Source organism: Diabrotica virgifera, chromosome 9 (assembly GCF_917563875.1).
Source record: "Diabrotica virgifera virgifera chromosome 9, PGI_DIABVI_V3a".
Lineage (NCBI taxonomy): Eukaryota > Metazoa > Arthropoda > Insecta > Coleoptera > Chrysomelidae > Diabrotica > Diabrotica virgifera.
The window spans coordinates 225,457,462-225,479,799 of record NC_065451.1 but is presented as its reverse complement, the minus strand read 5'-3'; the positions used below and the strand labels follow the sequence as shown (position 1 = coordinate 225,479,799).

Here is a 22,338-nt window from a genome sequence, read left to right as displayed (position 1 = left end):
GTTACAGAAACTGTTTCTGGAAACATTTTAAATGCTATTAATAAAAAAATACTTTATTTACTCTATGTCATAATATGTATAAGTTTTTAGTTTGTGAAAACTGTCATTATAGATAGCACTGCGTGAAGGGTTTAAAGTGTGCTTGAAGTAACAATGTAGTTTAAATGGAATTTACTTTTTCGCACTGTTTTTGGCACACTTTCATATATCAAATATCCTTAACTTTCGCGTTGTCATGGTGATGACATAATGAGCAATAAATTACAACAAAAGTTTGGACAGTTTTGTGGTTTGAAAGAAGTTAAAATTTTTAAATGTCAAAGTTCTAAAAATTGTAGAATAGAAATGAATTCCAGTGACGAAGAGTTATAGTTTTTTTTATTTGTTTATCATAGATAAAATATTGTATGAAACTGTGCGTGAAGTACTTTTTGCGAACTTACGCGATGTATAGCACTCGAGCCGCTGTTGCTCGTGCTATAAACATCGCGTGCGTTCGCAAAAAGCATACTTCATAAATCATTAGCTTCATAAATAACTATTTATAGAAAAATTAAAATGAAAGATTTTGTTGATCATTTTTATTACCAAAAAATATATAACAAAGATAAAATTCAACAATTACATAAATAAGAAAACAATAAATATCTTTCTGTACAACTAAGCCTCTTTTTAATTCTCTCAAACTAACCTTAAACAATAATATAGGTACATTTTGACAGTAACCATTCTAAGTGTTATTAAAATTGAGATTTTTTCTCGAATATCACTTATGTTATAGAAATTGTTTCAGAATGTTTGTTGACAACGAAAAAGAAAAAAAAAGGAGCATGTAATGAGGAAAATGTTCACCAACTAAACTTTAATCTTTGGATTTCACATAGACCTTGATCCGTTTATTTTATAGTTTAGGAACTTAGCTAGATAGATAGATTAGCAAAAGTAATCGATCGTGACAGTACTTTCACAATGCCAACGGGTAAAATGACAATTAAAATTTTAGGTTAGAATTTTTCAACGACGTAAATATAAAAATATTTAATGACATTGGTATATTCCGACATTGTATAGTGAAATTCTATTTTATATTTATTTGTTTTTTCATTAAAATATTTTAAATATTAATATTCTGGCAAAAATTTCTATAAATATTGATTCTGACAACTGTCAGATTTAACTAAAACATGCAATGATTTGCGACAATCCTATATGACGTCAAAATGAATGACGCACTGAAAGAAGAGTTTGGTATGAACTATAGTAGACGGTCCACCAATGCAGTTACACCGGAAAATGTAGAGACGTGGTTTCAGCTGATCGTAAAGTGAAGGTGCGTGGATTGGCAGAGGCTACAAGAATTAGCAAAAAGCGCACTAGTCATATTTTGAACAAGTTTTGAATATGAAATAATTATCTTGTCGATGGGTGCAACGTTTGCTGAATATTGACCAAAAACATAATCCTGTGACCGTTCTAGTAGTGTTTGGACCTTATGAATCACAATTCGACGGATTTTTGGGTCGATTATTGAAACCTGGATGCACTACTACACACCAGAGAGCAGAATGAACGCATGTCAGTGAGCTGTAGCCGACAAAAGTGCTCAGGAGCAGCCAAGAGTCGATCAATGTGTGGGAAAGGTCATATCCACTGTATTTTGGGATTGCAAAGGCATAATTTTAATTTACTATCTTGAAAAAGTCAATTATATCAATAAAAGCATAAAACTGAAGCTAGAACTCATTGAGAAACGGCTTCATATGCACAAGAAAAAAAATTGTTTCTTCAACACAATGCAATGACTGACGAGCGTTATGACAATGTTAAAAATTCATGAGTTGGGCTTCGAATTGCTTTCTAATCCGGGTTATTCTCCCGATTTGGTCCCAAACGATTATTATCTGTTCCTAAATCTGAAGAGATGATTCGGAAATAAAAAATTCAGCTCGAAGGATGAGATTAATTGACGAATGACTGACAGAAGGATGACTGACATCTGTTTTGCAGAATTTTCCATGTCAAAGGAGGTTACTTATCCGACCAGCTAGTAAGTGGAACTACATATGGTATTATAATCACTAAACATTCACTAGGAGAGCAAAATAGACGCAGTAGATATCGTCGATTTCTCCTACAAGTATTGTAGAATTAAAAATCATTAATAATTTACAACGGAAATAAAAAATAAACCTATGAGAATCGACTATTAAATTTTTTACTTCCTCTGTGTCTCGTATTGGGCTTGGCTTCAAATTTCAGGGAGGGTGAAGGTCCCTGGTGAGGTGAAGGTCCCTGGTGAAATGAAGGTCCCTGGTGAGAGAACTCCAATGGGCTGAACTCTGCAGGTGTAGTGTCTGGCATATAAATTACTGTTCCTAGTTCAGAAGCCACGCTTTCTTGAACGTCGTAGCTGCTTTTATGGTTTTTTAAACGATCGGGGTCTTCTTTTGGTTCACCATCTTCAAGATTAGGAGGGTTGGTTTCAAGTAGTTGTTTATTTAACGCTGAAAATGTCGACAGAACATCTATGGGAGGGTATAATGTGGACGATTCGAGAGATGATGGAAACGTCGGTGGAAGGTTGTTAGAAGGACCTGAGTGATGGATTGATCCTAAATGTTCAGAGTTTCCCAACTCTATAAATGGCTTACCTAAAAATAAACGACAACGGTATACAAGTAGATAACAGTAAATTTATTAATTTAACAGTTAAAAAAACTAATATATAAAGCGATAAGAGTAACTAAGGTTTAGATTTGCGACGTTGCCAAAGTCAAGAATATTTCTGCTAACTAAGGGCTGATAGGAACTGGATTTTTGAGCGGTTGAAGCGGGCCTAGTTCCTTTCGCGGTCCTTAGAAACAGATATGATGCACACGGATAGTGATAATTATGCGTCAGAAGCCAAGAAGAGGAAATATAAAGAGTCAACTTCACCTTGTAGAGCAAAAAGCTGCCAAAAAACCTCAAACAAAAGAAAACCAAGGGAACAAGATTCAGAGGATGATGACGACGTTATCAATATGTTAGAGAAGATGATGGGAGAATTGAAAGAAATCAGGAAAGACAATAAAGAATATAGATAATAAATGAAAGCGCTGAAAAAAAAATACATATAAAGATAAAGTAAGGATTGGAAGAAGAAAAAAAAAAAACAAAAATAATCTAGAAATCCAGAAATAATCCAGAAAGTAGAAATAATTGAAAAACAGATGGAAAGAAAGAAATAACATATTAATTACGGGTCTACCAATAATCACAACATATGAAACAATAAAAATAATATAATAGAAGCGTAAACCAATGCTCAGCGTATACTGCTGAAGATGATTCTCATTTAATGAAATGGAAAATAACTGGCAAGTATAGCAAGAAGACTGATTCGGGAAAACTCTAAAATGGGACTGAAAGTACCAAGTACCTACATGGAAATCTCAAGCAAAAAGGAATAAACATCAGGGGCTCCTTTAAATTAGAGTTGGAAGATGGATCATTTGTAGACTTCGAGAAGGTGGGCGAATTTATGCCCTTAGGTACCCTTATTGACCAGACATCTAAGGAAGAAACTGATATCATCCTGAGACTGACCAATACCAACATATTATGTGCTGGGGCCACGAAAAAAATAATTAACGCCAAAAATAAGAGTATAAAAAACTATAATTAGATCCACAATGCTCTACGCTGCCGAGACATGGACTATGAACAAAACCATACAGAACAGATTGGAAGTATGGAAAACAGATATACTTCCTAGAATGTTTGGTGGAAAAGTAGTAGAGGGAGAATAGAGAAGATGAACTAATGTAGAAGTGTACCAATTGTATGCTAACCCTCCAATAACAAAAGTAGTAAAAAAATGTAGACTAGAATGGCTCGGACATCTGGGGAGAATGCAATGTAATAGACAAGTCAATAATATTGGTTGGAGAGTACCTGAGGGCAAAAAGAGAGGAAGATCAAGAAATAAATGGAGAGATGTAGTGATGGAAGATGTCAGCGAGATGGGAATCAGAGATCACGATGGAAGCTGGAAGCTAAGAACAGAAAACGATGGAAATTATCCATCGACCAATGGGCCTAACAACACAATAAAAGGAGAACTGACCCAATCGAAGCTGGCAATGGGATAAGACAGGGGAATTCCTTGAGTCCTTTATTGTTCAATCTGATCATGGATGAAATAATAAAAAAAGTAAGTACTAAAAAAGGATATCAAAAATGGGAGAAAAACAACTTAAAATAATCTGCTGTGCAGACGATGCAATACTAATCTCTCAAAGTGAAGATGATTTACAACGTATGCTGCACACATTTAACATAACCGCCAGAAAATTTAACATGTTAATTTCCCCAAAAAAAGACTAAATGCATGGTTATAACAGCAGATCTAATAAGGTGTAAATTAGAGCTAGAGGGTCAGATAATAGAATAAGTGATGGAGTTTAAATATCTAAGCATCACACTATCTAGCTACGGAAGGCTCCAAACATAAGTGGAAGATCAAGTGAATAGAGCAAACAAAGCCGCAAGTTGCCTGTATCACAATATATGGAGAAATAAAAATATCGGAAAAGAAATTAAAGGCAGAATTTACAAAACAGTCATCAGACCAATAGTGACATAGGCGGCAGAAACACGACCCGACACAGAGAGGATAAAAATATTACTCGAAACAGCAGAGATGAAAACCCTTCGAAAAATCGATGGTGTGACGCTATGGTAAAGAATTAGAAGTACAGATATACGACGGAGATGCAAGGTGGACAACATTAACAACTGGGTAAGAAACAGAAGAATATAATATAATGACCACATAAGTCTAATGATAACAAATAGAGTAGAAAGGACAGCGAGAGACGGTGCCCCAATAGGAAGACGATCAGTGGGAAGACCACGAAAACGATGGAACAACAATTTACTAGAGACACATTGAAAAAAACAGAGTCATGTCTATTCAAAAAGAAGAAGAAGAAGTAATCAAAAAGGCCTTTTAACGCTATACCTACATAAATGGTTTACCTAATACTTTACTTGGAGAATTAACATAGTCGCCATAATGCTTGTGGGGATGTTTATAGTTAGGTTTCTTAGGTCTTCTCTTAGTTCTTCTGTCTTTTTCTCTGTGGTGTAACTCATGGGAATGCTGGTTCTCATAGTTAATGGGAGTCCATTCGCTGCCGTAGAAAGGTTGGAGTTCTTCTTTGAATGGATGATGCCTGGATTCTTGGTGATCCAAGGTTGATCCGAAGTGGGGGTTAGTAAATATTGGATCATTGTGGTGTTGGTGGTGATTCTAAAAGAAATATATTTTAGTAAAAAATCAGAATTAGGTAATTACCAAAAAGCAAAGTAATCATGTATTTTTTAAGAGAAAACATAACTAGTGTAACTATATAAACTGTAAGGTATGGAGTAATACTGTACTTTGGTTGCATTATGGTGTGTTAATTAAATCGTACAGGCCATCGTTGTAGAATTTGGTGGATCAGGTACAGTAAAACCCATTTATCAGCAACCGCGAAGAAAAAATCCGGCAACGTTCGTTAATGCGGTACAAGTGACCTTGAGTCTTTCAGTTAAATCTGTTCAGTTATACTTTGTTTAATGTGAGTTTTAACGATATTTACATCAAAACAGCAGTAAGTTAAAGAAAAAATTGGAATAAAAGGGAATTGGTTACGAAAATAATTTTTTTCATTATCCAATTGTGTGATTTTGGACTAGTGAAAGTAGTTAAAAAAGTAAATGCTTACCTTATGATTCTTGAAAATGTCTTCAAAACTTTGGTTATCTTCAACGCTAAGGGAATATGATTCATCGCTATTCCTCTTTCCTTGTTTATGACCGTGGCCTTTCCTCTTTCCTCGGCTGTGATTGTGATGACTGTGGCTCTTAAAAGTGTCATAGCATATTTTAATTTTATAAGTTTCTGCTACCATGATGATGTATTTACGAAGAAAATATTTACAAAAATATATTAAACGACAAAAAGAAAAGGAAGACGAGAATATACAGAGAGGTTCAAAAAAATGGAAAAAATTAATTTTTTCGAGAATAGGCCACTTTGGAGGAAAATCCCAAGACAGGTCGATTTTTTTTTAATTATGAGCTTTTGGCATATACATTATACCAGTGACGTCATTCATCTGGGAGGGATAACGTAATCGATGATTTTTTTAAATGAGAATAGGGGTTGTGTCCTAGCTCATTTGAAAGGTTATTCAATTCTCTATTCAGTAATATTAACATTAAAATAATTATTTATACAGGGTGTTCAAAAAATATTTTTTAATTGAAATAATTGACAAAAAAGAACAATGTATCTATTTAATTTTTTTAATTCAAAATATATTTTACTGCTGTGAGAAAACAGAAAAAATATTTATTTGTCAAATAAACATTGCTTTTCACTTAAATTAAATGTTTAAACTGCCAAGAGGCAGACGAGTGTCAGCTTGAACATTAAATTTATGCGAAAAGCAATGTTTATTTGTCAAATAAATATTTGTTTCTGTTTTCTGACACCAGCAAAATGTATTTTTAATTAAATTACGTACATTCTTTTTTGTGTGTCAATTAATTTAATTCAAAACAAATTATTTTGGACACCCTGTATAAACAATTATGTTAATATTGATGACGACTGGTGTGATATATATGCCAAAAAATTATATGTAATTTAAAAATGCTGCCGAGCGGGAGCTCGAACATTGAATTTATGCGAAAAGCAATGTTTATTTTTGTCCAATAAGAATTTTTTCTGTTTTCTGACAGCACTAAAATATATTTTGAATTAAATAAAATACATTCTGTTTTTGTGTGTCAATTAATTTAATTTAAAACAAATTATTTTGGACACTCTGTATAAACAATTATTATGTTAATATTGATGACGTCACTGGTGTGATATACAGGGTGTTACCTAGTAAATAAGTATGAAAAATTTTAAGGGCTAATTCTACATGAAAAATTAATACCAGTTTGCTCTATAAACATATGTCCGCAAATGCTTAGTTTCGGAGATACGGGGTGTTGAAATTTTTATTTCAAACTGCCAATTTATTTATTGCTCTAAGACCAGTCGAGCTATGAAAATGAAATTTGGTGAGTTTTAGGAGGTAGTTATTACGAATTTTTTGACACACAATTTAGAATTTTGTATTCATCATTGGCGCGCCTACGGGCAATGGTCTGAATTTTTTTAAAGAAAAAAATAGTACGCCTCTGAGATATTTCGAATTAAAAATTATTTTTAAATTCCACGTCTAATTTATGATAAAAAACCTTTCTTGCCTTTTTTTCGTATGATGCACCGTTTTTATGCAGAAAAATAAAACATCTTGGCGCGTATTTTTCATTTCTTAATACATCATCAAGAACTATCCAACATAATAATACTAAACTAGAAAAATAACAGACAATATTACTAATAAGATTTCAACTAGGTGCAAAGCTGTAAGATATGTTTAAAATGATCTCCTTTACAAATAACAGAAGAATTTTATATTCATCATTGGCGCGCGTACGGTTAATGGTCTGAATTTTTTGAAGAAAAAAATAGTACGCCACTGAGATATGTCAAACTAAAAATCATTTTTGAATTCCTCCTTCAATTTACGACAAAAATCTTTCCTTTCTTTTTTTCATACGAGGCGCCGTTTTTATCCAAAAAAATAAAACATCTTAACGCTTACCAAGTATTTGAGGTAGTTTACATATGCATAGAAACTTAGTTAAAATACTTTGTAAACGTTAAGATGTTTAATTTTTTTGCATAAAAACAGCGCCGCATATGAAAAAAGGCAAGAAAGATTTTTTGTCGTAAATTGAACGAGGAATTCAAAAATGATTTTTAGTTTGACATATCTCAGTGGCATACTATTTTTTTCTTCAAAAAATTCAGACCATTACCCGTACGCGCGCCAATGATGAATATAAAATTCTTCTGTTACCTGTAAAGGAGATCATTTTAAACATTTCTTGCAGCTTTGTACCTAGTTGAAATGGTATTAGTAATATTTTCTGTTATTGTTCTAGTTTAGTATTACTATATTGATGATGTATTAAGAAATGAAAAATATGCGCCAAGATGTTTTATTTTTCTGCATAAAAACGGTGCATCATATGAAAAAAAGGAAAGAAAGATTTTTTATCATAAATTAGACGTGGAATTTAAAAATAATTTCTAATTCGAAATATCTCAGTGGCGTACTATTTTTTTCTTTAAAATAATTCAGACCATTGCCCGTAGGTGCGCCAATGATGAATACAAAATTCTTAATTGTATGTCATAAAATTCGTAATAACTACCTCTTAAAACTCACCAAATTTCATTTTCATAGCTCAACTGGTCTTAGAGCAATAAATAAATTGGCAGTTTGAAATAAAAATTTCAACACCCCGTATCTCCGAAACTAAGCATATGCGGACATATGTTTATAGAGCAAACTGGCATTAGTTTTTCATGTATAATTAGCCCTTAAAATTTTTCATACTTATTTACTAACACCCTGTATATGTCAAAAAATTATATGTAATTTAAAAATAAATATCGACCTGTTTTGAGATTTTTCTCGCAAGTGACCGATTCTCAAAAAAATGAATTTATTCCATAATAATTTTGAACCTCTCTATAATATGTACTTTAAGAGACAAAAAACAAAGGAACGGGTCCAGTATAGATACCTATGATAGATTACGAGAAGGAATTTGACTCAATAGAAATTTGGGCAAAGATAATTAAGTATATTATGCGACAAGACAACATAGCAAGTAAAAATAGAATAAAAACAGAAAAGATAAAACTACAGAGAGGCTTTTGACAAGGAGATTCTATCCCAACCAAGCTATTTACTTTAGCTGTAGAGAAGATATGTTTCGAACTTTAGAATGGGCAAATAAAGGAGTGAAGATAGACGATGAAAACCTGAACCATTAGAGATTTTGTGATGATGTTGCATTAATAGCAAATGACAGAGAACAATTGCAGGAAATGCTATTAAACCTCAATACAAAATAAAAAGAAATAGGAATAAAAATAAATCTAACAAAATTTAAATATATAACAAACGAATCTCTAGATGTAACTGACTAAAAAATTCTATTTTGATTAAGTATCAAATAATTTGCGATATATTCACAACAAAATATTTAAAAAAGATTAAAAAAAATAAACAAAAATAAAAAACTAAAGATTTTAAAACACACGTAAATATATGTACTTTAAGAGACAAAAAAGAAAGGAACGGGTCCAGTATAAATACCTATGGTAGATCACGAGAAGGAATTTGACTCAATAGAAATTTGGGTAAAAATCATTAAGTATATAAATACGACAATACAACATAGCAAGTAAAAATAGAAAAAAACAGAAAAGATAAAACTACAGAGAGGGATGAGACAAGGAGATTCTATCTCACCCAAGCTATTTACTTTAGCTCTATAGAGATATGTTTAGAAAGGGCAAATAAATTAGTGAAAATAGATGACGAAAACCTAAACCAACTGAGATTTTGTGGTGATGTTGCGTTAATAGCAAAAGACAGAGAACAATTATTGTAGGAAATGCTATTAGGCATGCTTTACAAAATCAAAAGAAATAGGAATAAAAATAAATCTAACAAAAACTAAATATCTAACAAACGAATCTCTAGATATGTAACTGACTAAAAAAAATTACACTTTGACTATCAAATAATTTGCGATATATTCACAACAAAATATTTGAAAAAGTTAAAAAAAATAAACAAAAATAAAATAGTAAACAATTCCAAATCACACGTAATATATCTTGTTTTTCTTACCTTATGACTCCTAGGCACCCTTTCCTGAAGTATGATTCTATGCACGTCCCTTTTCTGGTGTTCAGCTACCACTACACACCCCGTCGCCCACAGAAAAATAATGCATCGTATAAACAAATAATTTTTCTTAGACATGTTTACAGCAACACGTTCCAAGGTGTTGTTTCATTTAGAAAACGCGAAGAATTGTTTTATACCAAGATTAAGAAGAAGCGGTAGGTGGAGCGGTAGACCGTTACGTGGAAATCAATGATATTATGGGAGTAGGTAATCGTGGATTATTAAAAATTACGCTATTAGGAAGTTGATACAATGATACTTTTTTTCCATAAAAATGCTATATTCAAGTGTTTAGGTCATAATAACAAGGAATGAGATGATTTCGATTGAATCGTGGTTAAAAACCGGAAATTCGTGATTAATTATAATCTACATATTAATATTAGTAAAAACTCAAACATGAAGTAAAAACCACTTCTATGTAATTGGTATGTTTATTAAAAATTTTAAAAATCCCAATGGACTGAAAAAATGTGTCCAATTCAGAACGTTTTCGGAGCTATCAGTCCATCATCAGTGAATCTAAAATACAATAAGTAATCCCACTAATAAAATTGAAAGATGGTTGAAATTTCAAAAGTTAAAAATGTGGTTATGATTACTTACTCGAATACTTGCTAAATAGCCCCAGAACCAAACAATGGTTGAAATTATAATTCAATCTACATTATGTTGTAGTGATATTGAACAGGCTAAACGCCGATGTTAAAAGATATAACCTCCAGGTTTTCACGATGTTCCCGGAGGTTATATCTTTTAACATCGGCGTTTAGCCTGTTCAATATCACTACAACATAATGTAGACTGAATTATAATTTCAACCATTGTTTGGTTCTGGGACTATTTAACAAGTATTCGAGTAAGTAATCATAACCACATTTTTAACTTTTAAAATTTCAACCATCTTTCAATTTTATTAGTGGGATTACTTATTCTATTTTAGATTCACTGATGATGGACTGATAGGTCCGAAAACGTTCTGAATTAAACACATTTTTTCAATCCATTGGGATTTTTAAAATTTTTAATAAATATACCAATTACATAGAGGTGGTTTTTACTTCATGTTTGAGTTTTTTAACTATATGGTATACAGCCAACCTAGGGAACTACCCTTTTTAGATTAATATTAGTCTTTAGAGAATAAAATTATATTATTATTTAAAGAATAAAAAATACTAACAATACTTAAAAACAAGAGTGTTTGACCAGTGCATACTCCCAATGCTCACATACGCATGCCAAACATGGACCTTGACCAAAGCAAACATGGATAAAAAAATGAAGACACACGCAGAACAACATATAGCCAGGCTAAAATGAAGTTTCGCAGGTCATAACGCCAGACAAACGGACAATAGGTGGAATACTACGATACAACAATGGAGACCATGGACAGGAAAGAGAGCAAGAGGACGACCCCAGATGAGATGGGGAGATGACATTAGAAAGATAGGAGTAACACACTGGAAACATAAAGCACAAGACAGAAGTGAATGGAAGAAACTGGCAGAAGCCTATGTTCAGAATTAAAGGGCAAAAGAAGAAGAAGATTAATATTATATATATATATATATATATATATATATATATATATATATATATATATATATATATCTTAGCTTGAGTTTTATTTTTCTGTGAATTATTTTTTGCAGCATTACGTACTAAAAGATGTACATTAGTTACTCTATTAGTCCATGATAAGCATTTCAAAGGCCGGAAGCTTATCCATTTCAGTTTTCCTGAGTGTTTTACCTCCCCTGGTAAGCCGCCTTTTCATTCCCTTCAATACCAGTATGTCCAGGTACCCAGAGTAAACTTAATTTGTTACTTTGTCCGATCCAAATCAGATCTTGAAGTAAGTTCTAATCTAACTTGGAGTTAATCCTATTCGATTCATTGCATTAGATTTTATTGCATCTGGTATATTTCCAACTCTGAATGATTTTTAATTATCTCTCCAGATTTGATCCCGGTATCCTTTTGCCCTACTTCCTGGCATCTTATCTGCCGTCTGTATGCTCGTACCTTCGTCTCCTTCTTCATCCATATATGTAATGGAGTGAGGTTAAGTATGGCCTACATGAAGGCAGTTGGGGTAGTCCACATCACTCCTGTCATAATTTAGCTGAAGCTTATACAGCTCTTTTTGGTAGTTCTTTGTTTACATTTAGACCACCATATTAGTGCGCCATACGTAATCATAGGTCTGACTACAATCATATATAGCCAGTACCTACATCTGTTTGGGTTTCATACCCCTTGCTTTCTCACGTATTCTTCGACATGGTTGAAATTTTAAAAAGGGAAAGCTTTGCTTTGTTAGTTATTGTTTCCAAATGGTATTCTATTTAAGCTGCTTATTTAGCATTACTCGTACTCCTAGATATTTGACCTCATTCGTCTTTTTGACCGTTTCTCCATACAGAGCTGGCATTCAGATGTTACTTAGGTCCCATCTCTTTGTGAAACTGACTACTACTGTTTTACTAGGATTACTTACTTACTTACTCCGTGGCGTTACAATCCTTCGTGGATTTCGACAACATGCCTCCACTGTTCTCTGTCTTGAGCAACCTCTATCCAATTCTCCACGCCCATAGGGTTCAGGTCTCCTGCTATATTATCTCGCCATCGAAGTCGAGGGAGTCCGTGTGGTCTTCTTCCAGTTGGGACTTGCTTGTATACTGGCCTTACTGTTATTAGGAACAGTAAGGATGGCTTTTAGTTTTACGAGGATTGACGGAGAGTTTTTCCCTGTCGGACCACCTAGTAATGTTTTTTGAGTGTCCTGTATAAAACATTATCATATTTTTATCTTACCGTAATTGCTAGATGATCCACAAAGGACTGTACGTCTACCCCCTGTGCATGAATGAGCGACTGAAGAAGTCATCCACCAGGAGTGACCACAGGAGGGAAGAAAGCACTTCTCCCTGTGGACACCACTTAGCTATTTTAGCCAAAATCTCCTCTTCTTGCAAGTCTGTTAGAATCAGTCTATTTTTCAGCATTGATTTGATCCAGTTTCATACGGTAACGTATATTCCTTTTAATGCTCCTGCATCATACAGAAAATTTGGTAGTGTGTTATTAAATGCGTCTTGTATATCTATAAAGGCAAGTAGGTATGTGGTGTTGGACTTTATCCAATGCTTATTCAAAGTCTATCTACATACATCTTCTAGTGCCGACTCCACTAATGAAGGTTGGTTATAACCAATGCAAATTCTGCTGTTCTTAAAAGCATCGGTGTGTTTAACCCAGTCAAGTTTTAATGCCAGGGTATTTATCGTCTACCATGACCTTCGATTTTACCTTCATAATCAGCTGTAATAACGCGTACTTATCATTTCTAAGTCATCATCATTCTCTTTGCCTTATCCCTATGCGGGATCGGCTTCCCTAATTGCATTTCTCCACACAATTATATCTTGGGTTATATCAATGTTAATCCCCTTAACCAACATGTCCTGCCTTATGGTCTCCCTCCAGGTCTTTTTTGGTCTTCCTCTCCTACTCCTTCCAGGAATCTGCACTTCAGCTATTCTTTGTATTGGGTGATTAACGTCTCGACGTTGAACATGACCAAACCATCTTAACCTATGGTCTCTCATTTTGGCATCAATTGGTGCCATACCTAGACTTCCCCTAATATACCCATTTCTAATTTTATCCTTCTTTGTCACTCCACTCATCTATCTAAGCATTCTCATTTCCGCCACATGCATTCGTTGTTCCTCTTTCTTTTTCACTGCCCAACATTCAGTTCCGTACATCATAGCCGGTCTTATGGCTGTTTTATAGAATTTTCCCTTCAGCTTCATTGGAATTTTTCTGTCACACAACACACCACTCGCTTCTTTCCGCTTCATCCATCCAGCCCTAATTCTACTGCATGCATCTCCATCTATTTCTCCATTACTCTGCAATACCGATCCTAGGTACTTAAAACTATTGCTTTTCACAATGATTTCACCATCCAAAGATACCATTTTATTTGTAGTTATTTGTACTCTGTTTTTGTCCTACTAAGTTTTAAACCTTTTTCCTCCAGAGCTTGTCTCCACTGTTCCAGTTTGTGTTCTAAGTCTCTTTCACTATTTCCTACTAACACTACATCATCAGCATACACTAGGCACCATGGAATGCTACCCTGTAGTTTCGCTGTTATCTGGCCCAAAACTAATGAGAATGAATAAGGATTAAGCACCGAGCCTTGGTGCAATCCTACTTTCACCTGAAATTTATCAGTCTCTCCCACACCTGTCCTAACCCTCATACATATCTCTCACAATCTTTACATATTCGCCAGGGATTCCTTTCTTATTGAGTGCCCACCACAGAATCTCTCGAGGACTCTATCATATGCTTTCTCAAGATCAGTGAATACCATATGAGGGTTGGTCTCTTTATTCCTGTATTTCTCTATCACTTGCCTTACAAAGGAAAATTGCATCTGCTGTTGGTCTGCCCTGCATAAAGCCAAATTGATTATCGGATATTTCGGTTTCTTCACGTATCCGTCTATTAATTACTCTTTCCCATATTTTCATGATGTGGCTAAGTAGTTTTATAGCCCTGTAGTTTGTACATTGTTGTATGTCTCCCTTGTTTTTGTAGACAGGTACTAATATACTGCTTCTCCATTCGTCTGGCATTTGTCCAACTTCCATAATTCAATTAAATAGACCTGCTAGCCAACTTATTCCTGTCTATCCCAATGCTCTCCCAGGAATATTATCTGGTCCGACTGCTTTTCCTTTCTTTATTTTTTGAAGCGCTTGAGCCACATCCTGGTTTGTTATTCTGGTAACCATTGCTGTTACTGTCTCCGTTAACTCCACAGGCTGTCTGTCAAATTCTTCATGTAATAAACTGTCAAAATACTTTCTTCATCTCTTTTTGGCATCCTTTTCGTGAATTAGTATTTTATTATTTTCATCTCGGATACATCTAATCTGATTAAAATCTCTTGCTTTCTTTGCTCTCTGTTTGGCTATTTTATATATCTTTGCTTCGCCTTCCCTGGTATCAAGTTGATCGTATAGGTTTGAATACGCTTCTGCTTTAGCTTTTGCTACTGCTACTTTCGCTTCCTTTTTGGAGACCATATAATTTTGAAGATCTATGTCCGATCTGGTTTCTTGCCACTTTTTATATAATTTTCCCTTCTCTTTTATTTTTCCTTGTACTTCATTTGACCACCACCAAGTCTCTTTATCCTCAAACTTCTTTCCTGACGTTTTCCCAAGTATTTTAATAGCCGTCTCTCTAATAATATTTGGCCATTTTTCTCCAAATTGTGTTAGGGCTTCCTTTCATGTTCCAACATATTTTTTCTACTATTCTTTCCCGGAATATACCTTCTTTCTCATTTTTTAGCATCCACCACTTGATTTTTTGTGGTCCTCTCTGATATTTTTGTTTAGTTTCGCTTTTTACTTCGATGTCCAGAACAAGCAGCTTATGTTGTTGGCTTACTGTCTCAGTAACTATTACCTTGCAGTTCTTGCATTCACGTATGTCTTCTTTCCTTATCATGAAGTAGTCTATTTGGGATTGATGTTGTCCACTTTTGTAGGTAATAAGTTGAGTTTCTCTCTTTTTAAAGAATGTGTTAACAATCGCCATATCCAATACTGTTGCTAATTCAAGCATGTCATCTCCATGTATTGTTTCATATCCTGTCTTGGCTTATTGGCCCACATGTGCATTGAAATCACCTCCTATTATAACTTTCTCCTCTGCTGGAATATCACTCAGTACGTCTCCTAACTGGTCATAGAAAGCTCTTCTTTCATTCTCACCCAGACCTGTTTGAGGAGCATACACACACACACACACACACACACACACACACACACACACACACACACACACACACACACACACACAACATTCAATACCTCTTTATCAATTACCAATTTCACTGACATCATTCTATCACTCGTTCTTACAACTTCTACTACGTTATCTTTCATTTCACTATCATCAATTATACCAACTCCATTTCTAGTGTTACTACTCCCTACATACCACAATTTGTATCCTTCACCTAGTTCTTTCGCCCTTTATCCTTTCCACCTAGTTTCTTGAATACAAGCAGTTTGAACTCTTCTTCGTTTGAGCGCATTCACTAACTCCAGACTCTTACCTGTAAGACTACCAAGATTCCAAGACCCTATCCTGATTTTTCTAACCTGTAATGATGTTCCCTCTGAGATAGTCCTCACCCGGAGATCCGAACGGAGGCTCATTTTACTTCCAGCACATTTTACCTCAGGAGATGCCATCATTTCAGTATAAGTTTTTTATATCATTGGAGAAGGTCTTTTCATTATTATGGCCTGAAAAGATTTTTGGATATTTGATGCCTGAATGCCTTTTCTATCAGCACCATACCCTGCCCTGCACGTTTAGCCAATACACCACCAATGCAACCAAAGTGCAGTATTACCCCACACCCGCCTGCATTTTTCTGTATAGGCCATTATCGCATTATCATTTCTAATTATGTATCCCAAATATGCTGTTTTCTCTTTTTAATAGTGGTCAAAAGTTCTCTGCTTTTTCCCATTCTGTTCAACGTCTATAAAGCATACATATAAGTAGGTCATAATTAGATCCAACCACCTTTGCGCATTGCGCTAATACATTAATGCTAAACAACGGATTTATGCTACCCATGCCTTTTATTGGTTCTCACTGATTTCAGAGTTTACTTTCGCAAATATTCTGTTCTCTCTAACAAAAACTTTAAGATTGTGGGCTCATCAGGGCAATTGTACGATGATGGTCGGAACATTCTTTGGCGTCCTTTTTTATACTTCCCGTTAAGTAAATAAAGTTAAAAAAGTTGAGATAGTTAAAACCACTTTTTATCTACATGTGCCAGCGCACTAAACATTTCTTCTTTCAGTTCATATGAAGCATTTCTACTAATGCAGGCACATCAAAGAAACATGAAACGTAAATCACGTTTCATGGAAATAAAACACTGTTAAATAAATAAACGTCCGGCCATTTATGAAACTCTCCGAAAATAAAAATATTTTATGAGCACGAATCACACTCGTTTCATTGGTTTCAATTATTTTCATGAAACGTGTTTTACGTTTCATGTTTCATGTTTTACGTTTCATGTTTCGTTGGTGTGCGGCTTGCCTTACAGTTTACTAAAGGATCTATTTATAGTACCTATTACCTTTGACATATACTTTCTTACTTCTTCACTGTTACATACCATTCCAATTGAACGCCTTTCTTTTTAATTAATCCTACCATAATTATTAATCAAAATTACATATTTTTTATACTCCTTTATAAAACAAAAGAAAATCCGAATCACACAAATGTATGTTAGTATTTAACTGAATGGTATAATTTGGAGAAAGCATTTGATGACAAGGTGTATTATAATAGAAAAGGCCGATAACCTTCAATGCTACAAATCTGTGCACGCGAATACACACTAATTAAACAACGATAAATCGAGCAATAGCCAAAGCAAACATACACAGTGTTACAAAAAATGTCATCATTACGCATGGATTGTGAGACAAATCGATTCATGCCAAAAAGGAAGTTTTTTTGGAAAATGAAAGTTGTTAACGATACCTACTCCAAAGTTTTAATTAATTTATAATTAATCGAAATTTTTACTATTTCACTAGATGTGTATAACGTAATATTTGGTTGATTACAATATCTTCCGGGTTTATATCCTTTATATAATTGAACTAAATTTAAATAGAATTCGCTGTAAAACGAATATGAGAGACATCATATATTTCAGTTCGTTCAGAGAGGACCATAAACGTCCTTACGTACGTTGCAGCCTCATTAGGTACCATCGGAGGGGTAATTATGGCTACAGCGAATTCTTCCAGCTCTTTGAGCTTCTCGCTCCGCTGTCGCTCGTGCTCTAAACATCGCGTGCGTTCGTAAAAAGCATACTTCACGAACTGTTTCATAAATAACTATTAAATGGGATTTACTTTTTCACACTGTTTTTAGCCACACTTTCATAATTATAATCAAATATCCTTAACTTTCGTGTTGTCATAGTGATGCCATATGAGCAATAAATTATAACAAAAGTTTTGTGAAAGAAGTTTGAATTTTTAAATGTCAAAGTTCTAAAAATTGTAGAATAGAAATGTAGGTATTCCAGTGACGAAGAGTTGCAGTTTTTAATTTATTTATCGTAGATAAAATATTGTATGAAACTGTGCGTGAAGTACTTTTTGCGCACTTACGCGATGTATAGCACTCGCTTCGCTCGTGCTCCAAACATCGCGTGCGTGCGCAAAAAGCATACTTCACGAACTGTTTCATAATAGTTATTTATGAAACAATTCGTGAAGTATGCTTTTTGCGAACGCACGCGATGTTTAGAGCACGAGCGACAGCAGAGCGAGTGTACTGTAAAAACTGTAACTCTTTGTCACTGGAATTCATTTCTATTCTACAATTTTTAGAACTTTGACATTTAAAAATTTTAACTTCTTTCAAACCACAAAACTGTCAAAACTTGTGTTGTAATTTATTGCTAACATGTCATCACCATGACAACGCGAAAGTTAAGGATATTTGATTATATGAAAGTGTGTCAAAAACAGCGCGAAAAAGTAAATCCCATTTAAAATACATTGTTACTTCACGCACACTTTAAATCCTTTACGCACTGCTATCTATAATGACAGTTTTCACAAACTAAAAACTTATACATAATATGAGATAGAGTAGATAATATATAAATAACTATTACTATTTGAATATTTTTTTAAAATCTATCGAATGACATCAAACACGACCACCCACGGAGGTGGGATGAGGCGTTACTTTAAAATCTTAAATAGGAGCCCCCATTTTTACTTTATCGTACTATATACGTAGTATAGTATAATAGATAAAGTTATAGGATCGTGCAAAAAAATTTTTTTCAGATTTCACTTTTTTTCGACGTTTTCAGTCCCCCTGAGTCTAAAAAGCAAATAAAAAAAACATGTCGGAAGTATGTACGTACGTACGTACGTATGTACGTACGTATGTATGTCGCCACCGCCCAGCAAAAACTACCGTACCGATTTTGATGAAATTCGGTATGAGTAAGTTTAAGAGAATTTTGTCGAGAAACTAAGCTTTTAAAAAAATCTCTCAAAGGGGGGCCGAAATAGGGGGGTTATTTAGGGCTCATTTTTGCAAATTTTGACCGAAATGAATGAAATTCAACTAAAAGTAAGCTCATCAATAGGCAAATAATAATACGGAATTTGACATTTCCAAATTCAAAATGGCGGCCAGCATGGCCGAACGCCCACCCGACACATTTCCTTACCTATCTAAAAACTTGTTTAAGATAAGTTTAATTTGAAAAAGCCGTTATATAGCCTAAAGATGGGGCTATAAGAAGGATGTTATCGTTTTTCAGAAAAAGTTACAGGTTGCCTATATTTAAGGGGTCAAAATTTGACATAAATTTGAACTAGATTTTCTCAAAAATGGCTCCAAGGAATTTTTTTATTTTTAGACATATTGTTGATTTCCTATCAGTAAATTGAATGACATTAGTCAGATTTCTTAATTCCCCATAGGAGGGGAGTTATGAATTTTTTATAAAAAAATATTCGAGTGCCCGTAACTTCCTTCTTAATACAAACTAAAATTTGAAATTTTGTAGACATATATGGTACTTGATTATTTATTATCACAATAAATTTTACCAAAAATATGGCTTCCGGTTGAACCGGAAATGAATAAAAAATCTTAATTTTTTTAGATACGCCCTGTATATTTTTACATATTTTGAAAGAATGCAAAATTACCTTTCCAATGACATAAAATTCATTGCTGTAGCTCAAAAACTCGAAAAGTTACGGTAAATAGAAATTTTGCTATAATCTTATGTGTGTCCTCTCTCGCGCGATCATAGCAGAGCAATATTGTAGGGCAGTCAATGAGGGTGTTTGGTTCCGAATTCCATCCTACTACACTGATGTACTTGATATTTTCACAGTAAGTAGGGAATAGCTCAAGAAACAAAATCTACCCTATATACTATGGCGCTTTTATCTTGGGGCGGTTCCCACTTCTTCAAAGGGGTGGAAAATTTGTTGGTCAAAATAAGCACGGAAGTGGCTAAAGAACCTATTTCTAAGCAAAAACTGGTCCATACTTTTTTTTGAGAACTCAATACTTTTTTAGTTATGCGTAGTTAAAAATTTGCCATTTTCATTGAAAAATGACACCTTCTCGGACGGATTTTTTGTGAATACCTTAAAAACTATGCATCGAACTAAAAACACTATATAAAACATTTTCTAGATTATAAATAATAAAGAGATTCGTTCCTTCATAAATGTTCTATTTATAATACAAAAAGAGATATGGTAGGTGAAAATAGTTTGTTTTTTGGTGCATGCTCAAATTGGTGTATTCAACTTGAAATAACAGAGGAACGGTAGGTTTTAGGTGTATAATGCTACCAACACCTTTTGTAGTGTTTGAAAAGGTTTTTAAAACGAGCACCGTTAAATGTCGGTTACATACAAACTAAGCGAAATATGGTGCAAAAAAAATATATGACTAATGTACTTTAAGGAAAAATGAATAGTATATACATTTAACTCCCCATCCACCATAATTTAAATGCATTGTTTTTCTTTTGCAATACCTTTTAATATAGTGTTATTTCTACTTTCAAAAAGTTGAACGGGTTTAAAATGAATTGTTTTTGTAAAACATGTGATCAAATTATAGAATGAATTTTTAAATTTTCTTAAAAATCTTCCTTTTTCTCCATGTAATTCGAAAATAAAAATATTTCACCCTTGAGAAGTGGTGGGAACCTCCCCCATGATAAAAGCGCCATAGCATATATAGGTCTGGATCCCGCGTATGAAAAAAAAGTTGATTAATAGCAAGCTGAAAATTTGTTAATAGCTTAAGGGTGTCTAGTCGAACAAACTTTGATATATGGGAGCACTGGAACAGGGGCAGTTTTAATTGTGGAACAGGTTAAAAATTTGGAACGGTCACACCACGAAAACGGCACATTTATTTTGTCCGACAGAACAGACTTAAACTCTCCGAACAGAGATTAAACTCTCATGCAAAAATCAGACTGCTATTTATCACCAAACGGGCGTTTTAATGAGTGGAACATGTGGAATATGTCAAATGACAGGAATTATGACAGGTGATAAATAGCAGTCTGATTTTTGCATGAAAGTTTAATCTCTGTTCGGAGAGTTTAGGTCTGTTCTGTCGGACAAAATAAATGTGCCGTTTTCGTGGTGTGACCGTTCCAAATTTTTAACCTGTTCCACAATTAAAACTGCCCCTGTTCCAGTGTTCCCATATATCAAAGTTTATCCAACTAGACACCCTTAAGCTATTAACAAATTTTCAGCTTGCTATTAATCAACTTTTTTTTCATACGCGGGATCCAGACCTAACAGGATATACTTTGATTTAGAATATTAGGCTACTCCCAAAATTTCATTAAAATCCATGCAGTAGGATAGAATTCAGAGATAATATCTTGTTCTTAATCTCGCGCATTGACTGGCTAATCGAAATAGAATGAAATGCAAATATTGTAAACTATTATTTTTTCAGAAAAATGAACTAAATTGAAATGAAAGTATGACTATAATATTCTATTGATTTATGCAATAATCTATACATCTATAGTGTGTCCCCGAAATATGGCATCGAACATTTTCTCAAATGCAGGAATTAATGATGCGTAGAACCATAAAATACTTTCAAGTACAGAATGTGTTTCTAAAATATCAAAATAACGAGTAATTTTGTTATTTTTATAGAATGCCAGTATCTAGTACCATAACGATAATAGATCGGTACGATAAAGTTCTCGGGCGGCCCTTCCGTCCAGCGTTTTCATTGCAGATTTGGCTTCCTTACGTAAAAATAAGTAACTTTTATTCGATAAATTTTTCGAATTAAGGATAGCTGGCGCTATAGTTAATTGGCAAAAACGGTTGTTGGAAATGAGAAATTAAATTAAAAAATGGAAAGTCCTCACTAAAATGAAAAACTTAACTATTTTTTTGGTTTTAGGACCTAATCTTTACAACCCAATAGGTCCCCATAACGCTCGAGCAACTGCAAAAGCATACTTCCTCCCCTACTCAAGGTTTCGCACGTGATCAACTAACATTCGAATCCATCACATATTTAAAATATCTTCCTGGTTTAATACTTGTTATATTTTTAGATTCAATTTATTTCGCTCACTAGGTATACAATAAGTGATATTATTGTTCATAATCGGTAACACTTATCAGAAATTACATTTTCTGTAAGAATTCCCACCAGAAGAAAAAAAACTTTTACTTTTTCTATGCATGGATAATGTAAATTTTATAGAATAAATGCATGGTCGATTTCTTTGTGAATATATTCGTTTGACCAGTAAAACCCAACAATTAACGTCAAC

General features: G+C 33.9%; 1 protein-coding gene across 2 annotated transcripts; it reads right to left on the bottom strand.

Annotated features, from left to right (window-relative positions):
- Window positions 1-631: 631 nt before the first annotated feature.
- Window positions 632-9,978, bottom strand: LOC114335150 (uncharacterized). Of its 2 annotated transcripts, none has more exons than XM_028285324.2 (4): window positions 9,807-9,978; window positions 5,757-5,894; window positions 5,035-5,296; window positions 632-2,651 (listed from the first exon to the last, which is right to left on the bottom strand). In XM_028285324.2, exons 1-4 carry the CDS (start codon window positions 9,939-9,941, stop codon window positions 2,191-2,193), a joined length of 996 nt encoding a protein of 331 aa, XP_028141125.1. In that variant the 5' UTR covers window positions 9,942-9,978; the 3' UTR covers window positions 632-2,190. The 2 variants fall into 2 exon arrangements, with proteins under 2 accessions (XP_028141125.1, XP_028141124.1); XM_028285323.2 differs by having other exon boundaries at window positions 633-2,651; window positions 5,023-5,296.
- Between the last annotated feature and the right edge of the window lie 12,360 nt (window positions 9,979-22,338).